The sequence below is a fragment of the Xenopus laevis genome, chromosome 5S, assembly GCF_017654675.1.
Source record: "Xenopus laevis strain J_2021 chromosome 5S, Xenopus_laevis_v10.1, whole genome shotgun sequence".
In the NCBI taxonomy this organism is placed as follows: Eukaryota; Metazoa; Chordata; class Amphibia; order Anura; family Pipidae; genus Xenopus; species Xenopus laevis.
This window is the reverse complement of record NC_054380.1, coordinates 98,947,834-98,968,176: the sequence shown is the minus strand read 5'-3', so window position 1 is coordinate 98,968,176 and position 20,343 is coordinate 98,947,834. Positions and strand designations below refer to the sequence as shown.

The 20,343-nt window shown below is 37.5% G+C and overlaps 1 protein-coding gene across 1 annotated transcript; it reads left to right on the top strand.

The window, feature by feature from the left end:
* Positions 1–2,278: 2,278 nt before the first annotated feature.
* Positions 2,279–18,336, top strand: sec62.S (SEC62 homolog, preprotein translocation factor S homeolog). Its single transcript, NM_001093372.1, is given in 11 exon segments — positions 2,279–2,379; positions 4,972–5,080; positions 6,167–6,272; positions 9,745–9,949; positions 10,759–10,851; positions 11,512–11,572; positions 14,456–14,466; positions 14,468–14,576; positions 15,998–16,172; positions 16,175–16,472; positions 16,475–18,336. Coding segments are annotated over 11 exon segments (1,209 nt in total). The 5' UTR covers positions 2,279–2,343; the 3' UTR covers positions 16,481–18,336.
* Positions 18,337–20,343: the final 2,007 nt, after the last annotated feature.

Genomic DNA, 20,343 nt, shown 5'->3' with positions numbered 1-20,343 from the left:
TGCAGTTTCTAATTGTAAGCTGTGATGACAGTGTTATTTATTGTCCCTTCTTGTTATCTAAGAACTGGTCTTCTTGATCTGCCAGTGCTTGAAATCGCTTACTGAGGATTTAGTTGCAGCATTATTGCTTTGAGTTTGAAGGTATTGAACTTCAGATGTCTTTGCAAAGTTCAACTCTGGTATTACTAATGGGAGCCATTTGTGGGCAAATCCAATATGGTATGTGTTCAATCAGTCCGCCTTACTATGCATGGGCCTTCGGTTATTGCAGATTAACTTGACTCTTCATAGGCCTCTGACTATTGCCAGTTACACTATGAATAGTCTCATTATACATGTCCCTCTGGCTATATACATATCTGACTGTTAACAGACATCCAGCTATTACCTGTCCTGTATGGGCCTCCAGCTATTGTCTGTCTTTGAGTGTATTGTTCTCTCCAGTTTTAACCTGCTTCCAGTTTAAATATTCTTACCTATGAAAATTAACAGCGAAACTGAGAGTGGGCCTTCAGTTATTGCAGATTTACTTGAATCTGCATAGGCCTCCAGCTACTGGCAGCTACACTGTATAACAGCATTTTGGGGAAGGGTTTAACACCATACAATTGCCTGACCCCTGATTACTCCACCAGAGGAGTACTCCGCAGCTCCATATCAACAGCGCCTGACTGTCCCCGCCCCACAAACCCAACTATAGCTAAACTATAGGAAATGGAACTACATTGGTGTTTGCTTTGAGTATATGGGATTATTTCCCATATCTTAACATGAAGAACACTGTCAATAAAGTCTGTATTAAACACTGCTGCCAGAATTCTCCTCCTCTTATCCAAAAGGGTACAGGCCCCATCTCTGCTGAAGTCCTTATCATGGCTTCCTATAAAACAAAGAATAACTTACAAACTCATCCTCATAACCTCCAAAGCCCTTCACTCCTCGGCATCTCTTGTCTCTCTATATATACTCCTGGCTGAAACCTTCCTCCTCTCAGAGCAACCGCTTGGTTGCACCCCCGCTACTACTGCTGTTTCCCCGCATCCAATCTTGCCAAACCTTATATTTGGAATGCCATTCCTGAATTTCTTCTGACAGAATCCTCCCTCAATGCCTTCAGATCTAAACTCAAAGACTACCGCTTGCAGCAACTGCATAACACCTGAACTGGGAACTGGCACTTATATGGCAATGTCACCCACTGTAACCTACAGCATTTAAACGGGTTGTTCACCTTCAACTCTTTTTGCAGTTCAGTTGATTTCAGATGGATCACCAAAAATAAAGATTTTTTTTCCAATTACTTTATATTTTCTATTTGCGACTGTTTTTCTAATACTGAAGTGTAAAATTTATTTTTTCACCTTCTAAAGCAGCTCTGGGAGGGAGAGGGGTCGCTGACTCTTTAACTGTTTTAATTGATACATTTAGTTGATACATTTCTTATCTTTGTCCCTGCTGAGCAGAATCTCTGAGTTTCATTAAATGCAGTTGTTAGACTTGATACAATAGTTGCTAATGTAGAAAATGGTAACAGTCCAGATGCTCCTGAATCACTGAGCTGCCAGACTGAAACACCAGAGACAGGAAAATTAAACCTTCAGTTTTGGTGAAACTGTAAAAAATAAAAGATGGAAAGTAATTGGAAAAAGTTTTTGTTTATGGCGAACAATCTAAAAACGACTTAACTGGAAAAAAGTTTTGGAAGGTGAACAACCCCTTTAATATCCCTCTGATCTGTGTCTGTACGTTACCCTCCTATTTAGACTGTAAGCTCTACGGGGCAGGGACTTCCATCCTTTTGTCTCCTTGACAATAAGCACTTAATGTGTATTGTAACTGTACTTTATATTTATGTGTATTGTACTTTTATACTTATTTGTACATATTATTGCAATGACCCCTGTATGTTTCATTTACTGCTCTGCTGTACATCGCTTTGCCCTCAAGGAGCACTTTACAAATACACATACATACAATATACACCACGTGGCTTGTAAGCTAAAGGCCAGTTCCCAGCTCCCACTAAGAGCACTGACACGTCATACAACTGTCAGTAAAACACTAATAAATAGATTTATAAGTGTAATAGACAGAGGATGAAGGAAGTGCCTGTGACACAGAGTTTACAATCTAAAGACAAGCAGCAATGCGCAAAATAACATGTAAATCCCCCATTGCTTGTATTATGCTCACAGGCAGCGGCCAATGGAAATGCGCAACTCAATAAGTTGTTAGCGAAAGTGAATCTAAACTTGAACACTGTACGTGCCTGCGTCCGGCCTGCTCGTGACCGCGCTTCCTGGACCCGCCTCCTGCCACGTCACCAGACAGGCCGGGATAGACATGGCGGAACGGAGGAGACACAAGAAGCGGATCCAGGTATCCGGGGATATCCCTCTCTAGTCTTGCTTCATTGCTGGCTTAGTGGTGTAGCCGGGAAACCCAGGCACCTTTGCATTATCATATGTTTTGTTGCATGGCCGTTTGCTACTGGACTTGTACCTGGGCTCAGTTATTCTCCCCCTGCACTCACACATACTCACACACTCACTCACACTCACACAATGGCGGAGGAGGCCGAGCCCCCAACATGATCATATCTTTAGTTTCATTGCGGGGCTCGAATGTCAACTTTACATTACAGCACTATATAGTGGCTAACGTCTTATACCTCCCTTTTGCTGGGGGGGGGGGGGCAGAGAGATGTATTTGTACAACAGAGAGATGTAATTGTAGGACAGAGAGATGTAGTTGTAGGACAGAGAGATGTAGTTGTAGGACAGAGAGATGTAGTTGTAGGACAGAGAGATGTAGTTGTAGGACAGAGAGATGTAGTTGTAGGACAGAGATGTAGTTGTAGGACAGAGAGATGTAGTTGTAGGACAGAGAGATGTAGTTGTAGGACAGAGAGATGTAGTTGTAGGGCAGAGAGATGTAGTTGTAGGGCAGAGAGATGTAGTTGTAGGACAGAGAGATGTAGTTGTAGGGCAGAGAGATGTATTTGTACAACAGAGAGATGTAGTTGTAGGGCAGAGAGATGTAGTTGTAGGACAGAGAGATGTAGTTGTAGGGCAGAGAGATGTAGTTGTAGGACAGAGATGTAGTTGTAGGACAGAGATGTAGTTGTAGGACAGAGAGATGTAGTTGTAGGACAGAGAGATGTAGTTGTAGGACAGAGAGATGTAGTTGTAGGGCAGAGAGATGTAGTTGTAGGACAGAGAGATGTAGTTGTAGGACAGAGAGATGTAGTTGTAGGGCAGAGAGATGTAGTTGTAGGACAGAGATGTAGTTGTAGGACAGAGATGTAGTTGTAGGGCAGAGATGTAGTTGTAGGACAGAGAGATGTAGTTGTAGGGCAGAGAGATGTAGTTGTAGGACAGAGATGTAGTTGTAGGGCAGAGAGATGTAGTTGTAGGGCAGAGAGATGTAGTTGTAGGACAGCTGCTGAGACAAAGGCAGAAGGTGAAGCAGATGCTTGAGGATAGGTGAGACTGGGCAATGTTGGCTGGTTGCAATTTCAGTGGCAGCTGTGCAGAATTAGGCACATTTTAAAGGGCTTTGGGTTTTTTTTTGTGGTGTGTATTGTCCTCTCATGTTTCTTTAAAGCGCTGGAATGGACCATGTGCATCGCAAGCTCTGTAATGTGTGTGGAAATAGCACCATTCATTGTGTTGTTTGTTCATAGTATAGGCCTTTCATCTTTTTCAGTTGTTATTGTATTGAAAGAAAGTATACAACATGTTTTGTAGCTTTAAAAGTCTGTTTGCATTTGGGGGTGCCAAATGTTAGGCACCCCAAGTGATTGTATGGACTTACCTGAAACCCCAGGCTGGTGCTCCTATCAGCAGAAAACTGCAGACTTTCCTTCTCCTTTAAATCGGTGTTATTAGGGTTGATTTATATTACAGAATTTGTCATATTTTATAATATGTATTGTTTTTGTACATTACACCGCAAACAAAGGTAGCCTGCTGTTGCTCCAGAAACTGTTTTTGTGATGGCGCTTTTATGCCAGTCACATACAAGGCAGTCTTCTGTGAAAACACTACAGAGCTGAAATTACTGGGAACTATTGTCATATCATATTAAAAGACCAGGCACACTTAAAGGGGTGGTTCGCCTTTAAGTTAACTTTTAGTATGTTATAGAATGGACAAATCGAAGCAACTATGCAATTGGTCTTCAGTATTTATTTTGTATAATTTTTGAATTATTTGCCTTCTTCTTCTTCTGACTGTTTCCAGCTTTCAAAGGTTCAATATCTTAAAACAAATACCCTGAAAAACTACAAATGTATCATTATTGCTACTTTTTATTACTTGTCTTTCTATTCAGGACCGCTCCTATTCATGTTCCAGTCTCGTATTCAAATCAATGCATGGTTAATAAGGTAATTTAGACCCTGGCAACCAGATTGCTGAAATTGCAAACTGGAGAGCTGCTGAATAAAAAGCTAAATAACTCAAAAATCTCAAATAATAAAACCAATTGCAAATTGTCTCATAATATCCCTCTCTTCATCATACTAAAAGTTCATTTACAGGTGAACATCCCCTTTAAGTGCATTATATGTCTCAAAGGAAGAAACCAATGTGTCTGCCTACCGACAAGGACTGTTGTGGTGGCTTGTTCAATATACTGAAACATTGGTGTACTTGTTCTTCGGTGTGTACCTGTTCTTTTAGTTGACTATGTGTCTTGGATGTTTATACAAGTCAGAGTCCAAATAACTACTGCTTAACAGGAATAGCAAATGTATATCCAACTATAAATAAGAATTGCAGATTTATAAACATAATATAGAGGGACAATATCAGCGTATATATAATTGTCATGTAATATTGTAGAAGTAGGCTAGAAAGACCACCACAGTCCTTTAGTAGTGTAAATCTGTGCCTCTGAATGTGCCCCCATTGTACCAATTTAAAATCAGTACATAATTATAATAATAAATAATGTTGTGTCTTGCAGGAGGTGGGCGAGCCAACCAATGATGAGAAGGCAATAGCCAAGTACTTGCGCTTCAATTGTCCTTCCAAATCAACTAATATGATGGGCCACAGAGTTGACTACTTCATTGGTAAATTGCTTCTCTATGCTATATGATTTATGTTTAGCATTTCCTAATATATTAATGGGATCTCCTACAACATATACATGCCATTTAAAAACAGTTCTGAATTATTTAAAGGGATTGCTGTTATGTAATATTCATTGTTGTATCATTTTATATTAACTCATTAGAAAAGCTATAACAAATAAATAGATTATTTTAAACAACCTATATTTGAATAGCTTTTTCTCAGTGCTATAAATTATATTTAGCTAGCTGTGCAGGCTCACTTTATATCAGTATTTGGCATTAACATTTCAAGCATTATTCAGTGGTTCAGTTATTTGTGGCTTCTCGCTGGCTGGGGTCTAGGATAAGAGTTCTAAAATGACTTCTGAGCAATTTAAAATCCTCTCTGTGCCCTCCCCCAAGACTCCAGTAAGTAAAAAGCAAAGGAGAATGTAACCAATTAATGCAGACATAGTTATGTCTGTTAAAAGCAAGTCTAAATGGATCTACTTAGTTTGTTAAAAAGGCTGGGGTTAGCTGTGTGAGTCTAGGTGCTAAAATATTCCAAATGCTTAATTTCAAGTTCTAAAATAGTTTTAAATTCTATATATATAATAAATTCTGACATTTTAGTCCACATTCTACTAATAACGTATTAGTAGATATTTCCTGGATAAAATGGTTCCCCAGATCTGAAAACCAGGCCCTTAGACAGTAAGGAACCACAAGAATGAAACATGCTTATCCCTTCCAAATCAGTCGCCCAAAGTGGGCAAAGGATGCCAGCTGGCTCTCTGGGAAGGGCAGGGGTTTTGGTTGGTAAAGGGAGCTAACTTGCAGTACAAACCATAGGGGGGGCCCTGTGCTTATGCTACAAGCATTGCCAGTTAGTCACCTTCCACGGCTAGTCTTTTAGGAACAAATTGCAGGAGTCCCTGAAAACCAGACTGGGGTTATTCTGGAAAAATATACATCCGATTGAAATAGAACAGAAAGAGAACTAAATCTTCCTCTTCTGTCATAGTTGGGGGGGAATGTTGCATAAAGATGCTAAAAAAAACATCTTTATACTTTTTTGTAAGTTACTCTTTTGTTTTTCTTCAGCTTCCAAGGCGGTGGATTGTCTTTTGGATTCAAAATGGGCTAAAGCCAAGAAAGGAGAAGAAGCTCTTTTTACTAATAGAGAGTCAGTAGTTGAGTTCTGCAATAGGTATGTCTGATTATAATAATGCATATAATAAACATATTATTCTTCATTTCAGTGGAATTACTGTATATTTCTGGATCAAACATTTGCATGTAGTGACTTTCCAGATATATAAGGGAAAGGGCCATAATGAGAAATACTGTCTTTTTAAAACATTTTTGCCACCACAGAAAACTCAAATAGCATGTTATACCAAATATTTCTTCCAGGGATAATTAGGGGAACATATGTGCATATTGTGTACAGACCACATATCCCTGTTCTCTGCTCTCTGCCATCAGTTTGGATAACAGATTATATAGGAAGTGTATCTAGAAGGGCCACTTTGTTGTCTCACTGGTGACCATTAAGGGACCACACCGCAAATAAGTCACTTTCCTGTATGAAGATTAGTTATCTGACCCCCAATATAAAAGTTTAACCCTTTCACTTCGAGCCAATTTTCATACTTCGTTAAACACCAGCAGTGGAACTTATATTTTACCATATAAAGCCTTAACGCTGTGTAATTTCACTTCTGTAGAAATATATATCACTCTAAATACCTAAGAGAGGGTTTTTTAAAATAAATCAGAAATGCATTTTTATTATAATATGTGTGAAAATTGATTTGGAAAGCTCTCTCTGAAAAGCACCAATATCAGATATGTGTAGTCATTGGTGAAAACCATGTATTTTTGCACATATTCTCACTAATTACAATTGTCTATTCTAAAATTCCTTCAAAACTTGCACTTTACAGAAAGTGCTACATCTCCCACATGTCTTTAGCTGCAAAGATTCATAAATAAGAATTCCAGGGGTCAAGCTAGGTGACATGTACAGCCCACAAAATGAAAATACTGCATTTACAATTATTCCCAGCAAAAGTTAGTAATCCAGAACAATTCCGAATGCCATCAAATCACTAGAAAGCCCTAATACTTTCACAAGTAAAACAAAAATGTATCGTGTGAAGAGCTGCTGTGTGGCCAAGGTAACATGTGGATAATGCCGAAGGGTTTAGCACCAACATACATGGTTTTGTTGTGTCTGCAGTTGTCATTGGCCCTTGGAGTGATTATACCCCAGGGGTATGTTTCTCTGCTGTATGTGTTGCTTTAAAGGAACAGCTCAGTGTAAAAATAAAAGCTGAATGAATAGATAGGCTGTGCAAAATAAAAAATGTTTCTAATATAGTTAGTTAGCCAAAAATGTAATGTATAAAGGCTGGAGTGACTGGATGTCTATCATAATAGCCAGAACACTACTTCCTGCTTTTCAGCTCACGAAGTCTTGAGTTAGTCAGCGACTTGAAGGAGGACCACACAGGATATAACTGTTCAGTGAGTTTTCAATTGATCCTCGGCATGCAGCTCAGATTCAAAAGCAATGAATCTGTGAAAACCCATGTGACCCCCTCAAGTATCTGCTTGGTTACTGCCTAGTAAGCAATCAGTGGAAACCAAGAGAGCTGCCAAAGCAGGAAGTAGTGTTCTGGCTATTATGTTAGACATCCAGTCATTCCAGCTTTTATACATTACATATTTGGCTAACTAACTATATTAAAAAAAAAAATATTTTGCACAGCCTATCTATTTAGCCAGTTTTTATTTTATACTGAACAATTCCTTTAAAAGCCAGTCCAGTTTTTAAGGGAAAATAGCTGCAGAGTGTAAGAGTTAGACTATAGGACAAGACAGCCTTTTATGCACAGACTGTACATTTTATGATCTATGGCAGGCAAGTGTTTAAATTACCTTTAGTATGTTATAGACTTATCCTATTTTAAGCCAGTTTTATAGCACTGAACCCTCACAACAAAATGCGCAGTGACTGTTCAGATTTATTATTCTTATTTTTTATAATTTATCCCAGATAGATCGATACATACATACATCCACTGCAGAGGCACACCTCCCAAAACCTCACACATATGCTGCCCGTATTACTGCACAATCCTTGGTGACTTTTTCTTTAAATACCTCTAATTTTTACCCTTATTTTTTATAATGTGTGACTGTGGTATTACAGCTCAATATTTATTACATTAGTCCTTAGCAGTTTACTCCTAAACTAACTGGCTCAGTCAGGTTTTTTGTTAAAAGTTGACTCCAGTGGCAGCTGAGTTTACCAGGTGTACATGTTCCCACCCTCTCCCTAGAAGGTCACTTCATTAGGTTGTTCCAATTCAGCCTTTTAATTTTCAGATAATAATGGGAGCTGTAGGTCAACACCTAAAAGACTATAGGGGTATTCACAAAAGTGGAGATAGCCCATTTTTTGAGTAAAAGTGTTGGTAAACTGGAGTAAAATACTTTTTCCATATTCACAAATGGAAATCCGCCTAAATTCCGACTCAACCGGCACTTTTCATATTTTAGTGAAAGACAGTTTACAGACACTGTTATGAATTTGTCTTTCAAACGACATAAAAATGGCGCAAAAATTTAATTTTCCAGATATTTTAAAAATGGAGTAAAGCTCAGTATACCTCTTCCCCATGTGTCATATCGATTCTAAGATAACTTGCTCTGTTTTGGTTCATCCAAACTTGTAGGTGCCCCATTGGTGAATTATCATGATATTAATAGGGTTTAGCATTTTAAAGTCAGGGAACAAGTTTCTGTCTAACCCTATAGGTGTTAGTTAGGCAAAAATGTAATGTATAAAAGCCTCATTAACAAAATAAGTAAAAACTGATTAAACAAAAAAGTATATTTTATACAATTTGATATGTAAAAAGTTTTTAACACACACTTGCATTGTTTTACTAGTTTTAGCTTAATGAATGAGGCAATATTAGCAATTTGAGTGGATATATTATCTAGAGGAAAAGTAAAGCCTCCCAGCCATTTTTTTTAGTTTTAGCAGCAATTAGACACTTGACCTAAGATAATAAAACATATTTCTGATACAAATCCCTATATTATGCAAAATAGCATTTATTTTATTTAGACCTATATCTTGTAACAGAAGTGGAATTACAGATTTAGAAAGCCCAGGTTATCCTAAAAAAAATATGTATAATTTTCCTAGGTTTTAAGATGAATCCCCTCCCCAAAAATTCCAATTTGCTGATTGACTGACAGGTGTAGTAAGAGCTAAAGACAAATTAAAAAAAAAATGTTTATAAAATGTTGTGCGAAAGAAAAAAACAGTCTGTTTAAAATACAAATTCACAAAAGTGGAGATAGAGTTTAGTGAATTTGGTGGCAAATCTGACACTTTTATCTCCACTTTTATTTTGTCTCAATATCACCACTTTTGTGAATTCCCACCATAGGTTAGAAATCATGTGTCTTGTATTATCCTCCACTTAGGCAAGGTGCGTTATTATAACACTGGAGTCATGTAACAAGCAGTACAGTTCATGCATTCATAAATTAATGGGTTTTCAGTTTTACTGAAACAGGTAAACATTTGTTGGGTGGGAAAATATTGAACTGTGTCATTTTTTGATCAAATGTGTGACATTACGGTGATCTCGTTTAAGACTTTTGAAGAAACAGTTTTTCCACCGAGCACTGAAAGTGATGAAGACAAAGCCAGAGAAAGAGGTAAAAAAGGAAAAGGAGAAAGATAAAGGAAAGACCGATAGTGGAAAGGAAGATGAGAAAAAGAGCAAGAAAGATGCTCCCAAAGAGGAGAAATCAAAAAAGGAAAAGAAAAAAGAACCCGAAAAAGAGGAAGTAAAGAAGGTGAGTATGAGAACTGCTGGAAACCAAGTTCTTATACAGTATACTGCATGTGGTAGGAAGAGGTTAGACGAGTCAGTAGTAATTAGTTGGCAGTAATTAGTATATGGGCATGGGATCCATTGTATGGAACCCATTCTTGTCTCCAGACTCCATTTCATCCAATTAATCCAGATATTTAAAAATTATTTCCTTTGTAATAATTAAACAGAACCTTGTACTTGGTCCAAACTAAAATATAATTCATCCTCATTGGAAGCAACACCAAACTAATGAATGTATTTAATGTTTCCATGAGTTTCCATTAGACTTAAGGTATTAAGATCTAAATTACAGAAAGATAAGCTATCTGGAAAACCCCAGGACCTGAGCATTCTGGATAAAAAGACCCATGCCTGTATTGCCTTTTCTTGTTCATAAGGCTCCAAGCAGCTCTTTTTCTAAAATTATTTAATGTATCTGTCAAAACATCCACTTTGGGGGAATACAGAACTCGTTTTGCACCTTAATATGAAAATATTAATATAAAATGAGTTTATTTTATACACAGTGATCCTATCCCCCTGAACATATGCATGGGAATATTTATTAATATTGTATACTTAATAAGCGGACTTTATGAAGGAGGGTGTTTTAAGTATAAGCTGGGTATTCAAGCACTTGGGGTTTATTTTTTTTTATTTTTTGCTCACACCCAAGCATTAGCAGTGACTTACTGTGGACAGTGTGAGGGACATTTGTATCCATCTATTTAGTTTATCAGTCTGTTTTGTGCCTTGTCGACTGTACATACTGATGCATTTGTTTAATAGGATGAAACTCCTGGAACACCAAAGAAAAAGGAGACCAAGCGAAAGTTTAAGCTAGAACCACATGAGGATCAGGTTTTCCTTGATGGAAATGAGGTAAGTCAGTGTCTTTGTTATGGTTTTTGTCTGGTTTGGAGCTGGTGTTGTTTTTTTGAAGAATCATGCTTATTACTGCTGGGGAAGCATGTAGACTCAAGAAAAAAACTGAGGTATAATGACAAACACTGGCTAATTTTGAATCCGTGCATTAGGCAATAGTAACCGTCAGGGATTTACTTTTAGTTTGTAACTTGTATATATAGTAGACAATTCAAAGCCAATACGTATTGGTTACTGCCTAATCTAAAATAGCCTAAGGTTTGTTCTGAAAATGCAAATATAACGCTGTTTAAATAGTTTCTGTAAAAGGTCTGCATAGAAGAATGTCTGTTTTTTATATTGTATCACTTTTTAGACTTTAAAGCTCTAATTTTTGCCATGTTCCCCCCAGCATGGTTACAAAAACATGATTATATCATTCATATTTCTGCCATTACAGGGATAACGAAGTCAATAAAAAGCATTCACTCCCAAATTTCAGTCTGACTGTACTGGAGCAGGGGTTAAACCACTGTTATAAAATGCTACCCTTGCTTTTGTTTTGTATTGGATTTTTTTTTTTAAAAAAAAAAAAAAAAAAAGCAACAGCCTTTTTGACATATATATGGTATGGTTTATGTTTTCCCACCTTGATTTCAGTGTTTTGTACATCTTTAGGTATATGTGTGGATATATGACCCAGTCCATTTTAAAACATTTGCTATGGGCCTCATCCTTGGTAAGTAAGAGCAAGCATTCCAATAAGTTTTTCTTTTATCCTAGTGGAGTATTTTTGTTTAGCTAATCAGTATTAGCCAGAGCTTATACACAGCATTCCTATACATATATACATGCTTATAAATGATGTGTACACTGCCCAACACCCATAGGGACTCACGGATTTACCCAACATCCACACCACTATTGCAGGCTGTGACCCCACCGTGCCCCCTCTTCAACTTCCAGCCTTTGCCTTTTTAAGATTTGCACCTGCGCACCCCACCCCCTCTGTGATGTCACAGTGGGTGCGGGGTGGGTACGGGCCTATATAAGGAGGGGGTTAGGGTCGGGGGTAGGTCAACATTTTGTAGACCCGCACACCACTAATGATTATTAAAAGTTTGGTTTCAGTCATATTGTTACATAAAGGCAGTTAACTTGCAGCTTTGTAGTGCTGGGGCCATTGGGGGACCATTGGCAAGATATATGTATATTCCTCCCATGCAGGTTAATTGGCACCTGACAACATTTGACAATAGTGTGAATGTGATAGGGATGGTAAACTGGACTGGACTGGACATTCTACTGGGGCACAAAGATTGATATGAATATTGTATAATATATGTTGCTATATAAACAAAGGATAACATAATATATTATGATACATGCTTATATTTTCAGCTCACTACACAGAGTTTTAAAGTTCCTATTTGTTGCTGGTTATACTAGGAAGATAGTTATTAGTAGATGAGTGTAGAATCCCCACATTTCTTAAATAAAGTCAACATATTTTTCAGGAGGATATCCTTCAAGAATGGAAGCCATTGTTAGCAATGTGAATCTACTTCATTGTATTGCCTTGCCTCCTCATGGGGGCAACTGACTTGTGTAGTACTACAAATAGTACACTAGCTTCATAAATGATCACTTCTCTGCTTTATCTGTACACAAGTTTAATTTTACTTTACAGACACAGCATGAATAAGCACTGTTTGGACAATTGGTTTGTATTGGTCTATCTCAGGATTGACAGGAGCTTATCTGTCACATTCAGGCACAAGCTTTTTTTATGATCATTAAGTGCACTTAGAGCTAAAGAGCATAAAAACCATAACAATTATAAGTTTAAATTAAATGCTCCAAAGGGACATTTACATAACTTATCCAAAGAAGTAAAATTATAACTGGCATCTGTAAACATGTATATCAAATCATTCTACACTTGCCACAGAGTCATTTCCAAAACGCTTAACTAAAGGCATTATGCCATATTTATAAGCCAACTGGAGATCCAGAATGGCCAGGTCCAGAGGGGTTCCAGCTTCCTTTTTAAACCCTCTATAGTCACTCCCCTCTTAAAGGAACAGTTCAGTATAAAAATAAAAACTGGTTAAATAGGCTGTGCAAAATAAAAAATGTTTTCAATATAGTTAGTTAGCGAAAAATGTAATGTATAAAGGCTGGAGTAAGCGGATGTGTAACATGATAGCCAGAACTACTTGCAGCTCTCTTGGTTTCCAATGATTGGTTACCAGGCAGTAACCAATAAATGACTTGAGGGGAGGCCACATGGGTCATAACTGTTAGCATGCAGCAGCAGATTCAAAAGCAAAGGATCAATACCAAATTCACTGAACAGTTACGTCCCATGTGGCCCCCTTAAAGTCGATGACTAACTCAGAGTTAGAGAGCTGAAAAGCAGGTAATGTTCTGGCTATTATGTTAGACATCCAGTTACTCCAGCCTTATACATTACATTTTTGGCTAACTATTTTTATTGCTCAGCCTAACTATTTACCCAGTTTTTATTTTTACACTGAAATGTTCCTTTAAAGGCTTTTAAACTGAACACAAATTGTCTTCCAACCTGAAAGCTCGTGTTAAGGTGGCCATACAACCGGATTTGTTAACCCAACGATCGGATCCTAACAAATGGTAAACAGGCGGTCAGATCATGGGACCGCATCAACGAACAGATGCGGCCACGATCCGACGGGATTTTTAGTCCCATCTGATTGAGATCTGGCTGACTTTCGGCCAAATCTCTATCGGGGAAGCCCGTCGGGGGGGCCCCATACACGGGCCAATAAGCTGCAGACTCGGTCTGTTGGCAGCTTTTATCAGCCCGTGTATGGCCACCTTTAGTCTCAAGCAAGGAAAGTACCTCCCTTCTTCAGGGGAGCCATAGACAAATATCTTTATTAAATGAAAATCAAACTTATGGCCAAGATAATAGCCAATTGTACTGTATATTAATAGGTTTCTTGAATAGCATACACTTAAACCAGGTCCAAGTCATTATGTGCAAGACATAATAAGCTGCAGAGCTCTTCATAATATCCTACAGCTGGTTTTAAAATAAACTACTCGTTTTTATAAAGCATATTAATGTTCATCTTTAAAATATTACACAAATATACATATATACATATATACATATATATATATATATATATATATATATTTGATACCCAGAGCTAAAAAGTATTACTATCATAAGATATGCGCAGTGAGCTGGAACATCACAGTTCAAGCTCAAGTTGTCTTTAAAAAAAAAAGCATTGAATGTGTGATAAATGGACTCGCAAGACGCATCGCAACAATCGAGCAGAATGTGCCATGCAGTTCTGTGGAAAGATTAACAGTCAGTTCTATGAGGACAGCAGTCTACTGGATTTTCTTCTTGTCTCAATCTGTATCTGAAAGGCCTTAGTCACATTTCAGCTGGGTGAAAGGGGATTCTTTTGGTCCGGACAGACTGAAATAGTAGCTGATATTATTCTGCATCTGTGCAGAAAGTAAATGAAACCTAATGAGAATATTTTTTTTATGAAATCAAAACCACCCAAACACAGTTGCTTATCTTTTCCATATCGTGTAATAAATTGCTTTCTTGTTACAGTTATTGCAGTTTATAGCTGCGACCCTCTTTCCTCTGTGGCCTGCTGAGATGCGTGTTGGGGTTTACTACCTCAGTGTTGGAGCAGGATGTTTTGTCGCCAGTATTCTACTTCTTGCTGTTGGTATGTATCTCTTAGCAGGGGAGCAACTTCAGAAACATAACATTACTACTTGATCGGTTTCCATAACATGATTAGTAAACTATTTATAGCAGCTATAGCAGAAAGGTGACCCTATATATTTACACATTGACAGGATTGGAAATATTTTGTCACTGTTTATACAAGTGGATATTACTCAATATAGGCACTTTTTTGGGGCACAGTCTGCCCTGTGTGTACAGAAACAAAGCACATTACTATTCTGTCAAAGGCCACATATACAGGTAAGAAGGAGACTGAATCAATGTTTCTACATTAGTGAAAAATCCACTGTCTGTGCCATGTGAATTAAACACTCTTCACAGATGAAATGATTATAAATATCACTCTACAGAAAGATAGATTCATGTGTGAGGTGAAGCATTTATTTGTGAATCCAACCATAATACCCAGAATGTGGAATCACTCTTATGTTTCAGCAGTTAGATGATTCTTTCCATACACTCCCTGACTGCCAGGGTAAAAATGCACAAAGAGACTGCATCTTATCAGGTGTTTTATTTCAGCAATATGTTGCTTTTTTATCTTTTTTAATTTAAAGGTTTTTATTGAGAAATAGCCAATTACATTACAGGAACTGTTTGCAAATATGTAATTTTACACATTTCTTCATGAAAACAGCAATAAAATGTACATTGATGTAAACAATCTTTAAATGCAATGTTTAAATTTTTAAGGAAAGATGGACGGAAAAGAGGGATAGTAGAAATGTAGGTTAGAGATAATGAATGACAGCTGTTTTGTCTTCTGCAGACGTCTGGCTAGCAAATAATGGTTTCTATTTTGAATTTAAAAGAGCTGCTTAGATTGGTGTGATATAATAGGTATCCTTGACTTGGTATTTTTGCTATCCAAGTCTAAACTTAAATATAAAGGGAGCCGGTTATGGGTAGATAGAGAGACCATTAAAGGTTTTTTCCAGCTGCCCATTCCTGACTTCTTTATACCTGAGAACTAAGATTGAACTGAGATTAAAAACTCAATCCAAAATCAAACTTAATCATTCTAACAAACAAGACAATTAGTGGGTGCAGTGCCTCCATTAACTCCTCTCCAGGTCACAGGATTTCCTTAGCTTAGAAAGGAAGCAAGAAGTGGGAAGAAAGCCCCTTTATGCCGATAGTTCAGGTTCCTCCAATAGCTTTTTGAAGCCTTCCATATCTAGTGGTTTAAATGGAGAGTAGAGCACGGGTTGGGTTTTTTTTCTTTCTATTAGGCTCATGACACATGATGCGTTTACTCTGCCGACAGTGAGTAGACAGTCAGTCAAGACATTGTGTGACATTTTTACCTTACGCTGTGTTTGTTGTACAAGTAACATAGTACTGGTTCTAAATATCTTGGTCCTTGTATAATAATTTCCTTATGTGTTCTGTTTTTAGCAAGGTGCATTCTCTTCCTTATCATTTGGCTCTTGACTGGAGGAAGACATCACTTCTGGTTCCTGCCTAACTTGACAGCAGATGTTGGTTTCATTGATTCCTTCCGACCAGTTTATACACACGAATACAAAGGACCAAAACCTGACCAGAAGAAAGAGGAAACGTGTGAAGAGAAAAGCCACTAAAAGCAGACAGTGAGGATAAATCAGACAGTGAAAAGAAAGAAGAAGAGGACAGAAAGGCTGAAGCAGCGGAGGGATCAGGGAGCGAAGTCTCTGGTGCAGAAAGGCAGTCAGACACAGATAGTGACAGGCGGGAAGATGAAGGCTCACAGCATAGTAGTGGCAATGGAAATGATTTTGAAATGATCACAAAGGAGGAACTTGAGCAGCAAACTGATGAAGGAGACTGCGAGGAGGAGGAAGAGAATGTTAAAGAGGAAGAAGGCACAGTTGAGAGTAGGCCTCTATGTGGAAATCTTAAGACTTGGCTGGTGTTTGTGACTGATTATATGCTTGGATGGATATTTCCTTAGAGTGATCACCAAACATCACATAGTTTCCTTCACTCTTCTTTACGATATGCAGATTCTGTAGGGATCATAAAATATGTTAAGTTAATTTCCAGAAAATAATTTTTATTGGAGGAAAATCAAATCCTTTTTCAGTGAAACAAAATGCAAGTCGTGACAGTACGTGCTGGCCTTTAACCTTCACTTGTTCTATCACGTTCCTGTGTAGCAGAAATGTGATCCATGTGTAATATTGCAACTGTTGGGGTTCAGCTATCTGCATGCAGCACACACTTATTGCTGCTTGTTAGGTGCACCCCATATAGATGGTCTGGTCATTTCAAGAAGCTTTGAGTGTAACATCAGCATCCAGATGTAGCATAATAATTTATGCAAAATTAACTCTATGAAGAAATGTTTTAAATCCGTGGATAAGTGCTGGGAGTTGTAATAAAACAGCAGTCAGCATTGCATCTTTCAGCAACCCCCACTAGACTTTTCCACCAGTAAGGCTGGCACCCCTGTCGGAGAATTCCCGCATCATTTAGAGCCAAATAAGAATGAATCTGATCTATACCGTTAAGTCCTTATAGTGTTTGATTCTGCTGATCACTAGGTTACGTACAGTTCATATATCTATCAATTATATATATATTTAGTGAAGAAATTTTATTTTATAAAAACTTTAATGACATCCCTTCTATCGGTTAACGTTTGAACAGAGCGCGTTAGTCGGTTGCAGCGCTGTAAAAGTACGGCATAGTTTTTGATGGTATTTTGGTACTACCATCCCCATTTTAAACTCTTTAGTGTAAACTGAATAAAATGAACACACACACACACAGTAAGCCCCTATACCGAGAATTCTTGAGGTTGATTCCCAGCACCAGTTCCCTATATGTAGTGATAAATATAATGAATGTCTTTTGCCTAAAAATCACCTCCACCTCCTATGGTTGTTTTAAAGTGCTCCTTCTGCATCTAATTCCTGATCATAAATAACACCAGATTAGTATATGTAGCTGTTATTTGTATAATTGAATGTCACCTGATGGGCCAAGATTTGAAGAAAAGATGGTGGCTAAGAGGCATACTAATGCATAGTAGATAAGAGACGAAGTGAAAATTACTTGTTTTTATTACTCAGCGCACCTTTATGGCATAGTGTACATTTTTTTTGTCCTGCAGAAATATAGTTTACAAATAAATATCCAAGTTATTTCGTCTGACTTGAAATGGATATACTGGTGGTCATTGCGAAAGTGTGTTGAATTAGAGGAAAATTGAACCTGGCACGTGTTTATAGTAAATGTTTATATATACTTATATGAGCTCTAGGCCCCAGTTAGATACAGAGGCTTATATATCCCTAGGAATCGGGGAACTTGGGAAGCTGCTAGAACCTTACCATTGCCTTAGCATAAGCAAACGAAATCCAAATGATAATAGATCAGTGTTCAATGTTGAGGTGCAAATACCCTCAGTTCTGTGAGTACACAGCAAGACTGTAAAGGAAGAGTTGGAGCTGTAGTTCTGTGGAGACGGGTTCCCTCTATAGACAAATGTAACTGTTTTCTAAATTATTTACGTATTTTAATTGTATAATTCACCTTCTAAGATGATTAATGCCTGCAGGACACTGTCCCATTGAATGCTTCAATTTCTATCAGAACTTTGAATAGAGGTTATTACAGGTCTTTAGTCATAAGAAAGCCCTGGGTTGTATACGGGGAGTCTTTCTGTGGGATGTAGTTGTTTCCAGGCTTCAGTTTTGTGCCAACATTCCATGTATGTAAGTATAAATAAAACAATGCTTATTAAAAGTAAAGGTGACAGATTGTGTCTGTGTGTGTAATATCTAGTCCTTCATTTTTCTTAAACATACACGCTGTTATTTGCAAATGTAGCTGGAGTTTTTGTGTAGCTGTTACCCACAATATCAGATGATGTATGTAAGTAAAACCAAGGTATTTAAAGGGGAACTATCGCGAAAATGGAAAATTTAATATTAGCTTCAGCATACTGAAATCAGAAACTTTCGAAATACAATCAATTACATATTCTTTAGTGTTTATGGAATAATCAAGTTTATCTTCACCATTCCTTTCTCAGCATCTGTTTATCCTCATTCTGTCTTCATTCAGGAGTTGGGTGTCAGATGAATGATCCAATATATCTTTTATAGGGGGCTCCTTTTGCCTAGAAGATGTATTAGAGCTCACTCTTTTAAAATCATCAGACATCATGTCTCTCTACATGCAGAATTTGTGCAAAAGGCAGTTATTTTGTTACATTTTGTTTGTACTGGAATCAGTTATTTGAGTGAGCTCTAATACATCTGCTAGGAAAATGACCCCCCCTATACGATATATTGGATCTAACTGTGAATGAATATCTGACACCCAACTGCTGCATGAGAGAGAATGCAGAGAAAATGATCCTGAGAGAGGAATAGTGAATATAAACTTGATTATTTCAGAAACAAAATGCAGAATTTTTAATTGATTGTATTAGAAAGTTTCTTACATCAGTATGAGGAATCTTATATTAAATTTTCATTTTCACGATAGTTCCCCTTTAATAAAAAACAAATAGTTTGGACCAGGTCTAGTAACCCATAGCAACCAAATGCAGCATTTACTGCTCACTTGCTATATCGTTGTTTCCTCTCACTTCAGCACAAACCTCCATGACTTCCTGGCTTTTTTTCTGCTAATACCATGCATTTTTAACAAGTGCCTCTCCTGCTGTTCTGGCCAGTCAGTAATGTAGGAAGTGTCTTCTGATCTTTCACTCACTGTGACTGGAGCAATAGAGCAGAGCAGAGAAGTGTCAGGAGACATCACCGGCATGCCTCAGGTATTGTGGTTGCAGACATATCCGCATGAGGTGCTCCTGTTACAAATTCATGATATCCGTAGTCTAAAACTGCTAATACCATGGAACCTAAAAAGAAAAAAAAATTAAAAAGTGAGCATTCTGAAAAAGTTGTTTAGGAGCCAACTGCTTGCTTTTAATACAAAGCACTATATAGATACTCTTTGCACAAACATGCACTTCTACTGTATTGCATTTTATATGTTCTGAGTTATGATGTATCCATCCATGTTGGACCATAAATACTTATATAAAGTACAGGTATGGGGACCAGTTATCCAGAAACCCATTATCCTGAAAGCTCTGAATTAGGGAAAGGCCGTCTCCCCTCGACACCATTATAATCAAATATTTAAAATTTTTAAAAATGTATTCCCTTTTTACCTGTAATAGTAAAGCAATCCCTTGTACTTTATCCAAATTAAGATACAATACATCCTTATTGGAGACAAAACATTATTTAAGGTTTAAAAGATTTTTGAGTAGACTAAACGTATGAAGATCCAAATTAGGGAAAGATTCATTACCTGGAAAACCCCAGGTCCAAAGCATTCTGGATAACGAGTCCCATATAGTTAATTACGTTTGTTATACTGTTATGGTCGTTTGTGTTTTTATTCCATGGTTGTGTGTGTGATATTTAGTTCAGTTATATCTGAACATATATCTCCCTTCAGTTGTATCTGCTTCCCTCCATTTAAGCACTTGCATTAAAGGGGTTCAGCTTTAAGATAACGTTTAATATGTTCTAGAATGGTCAATTTTTAAGCAACTTTTCAATTGGTCTTCATTATTTATTTTCTATAGTTTTTAATGATCTGCCTTCTTCTGCAGACTCTTTCCCCACCTAAAAAAACAAATGCTCTGTACGGCTACAAATGTATTGTTATTGCTACTTTTTATTACTCCTCTTTCTATTCAGTCCTGTCCCATTCATATTCCAGTCTCTTATTCATAT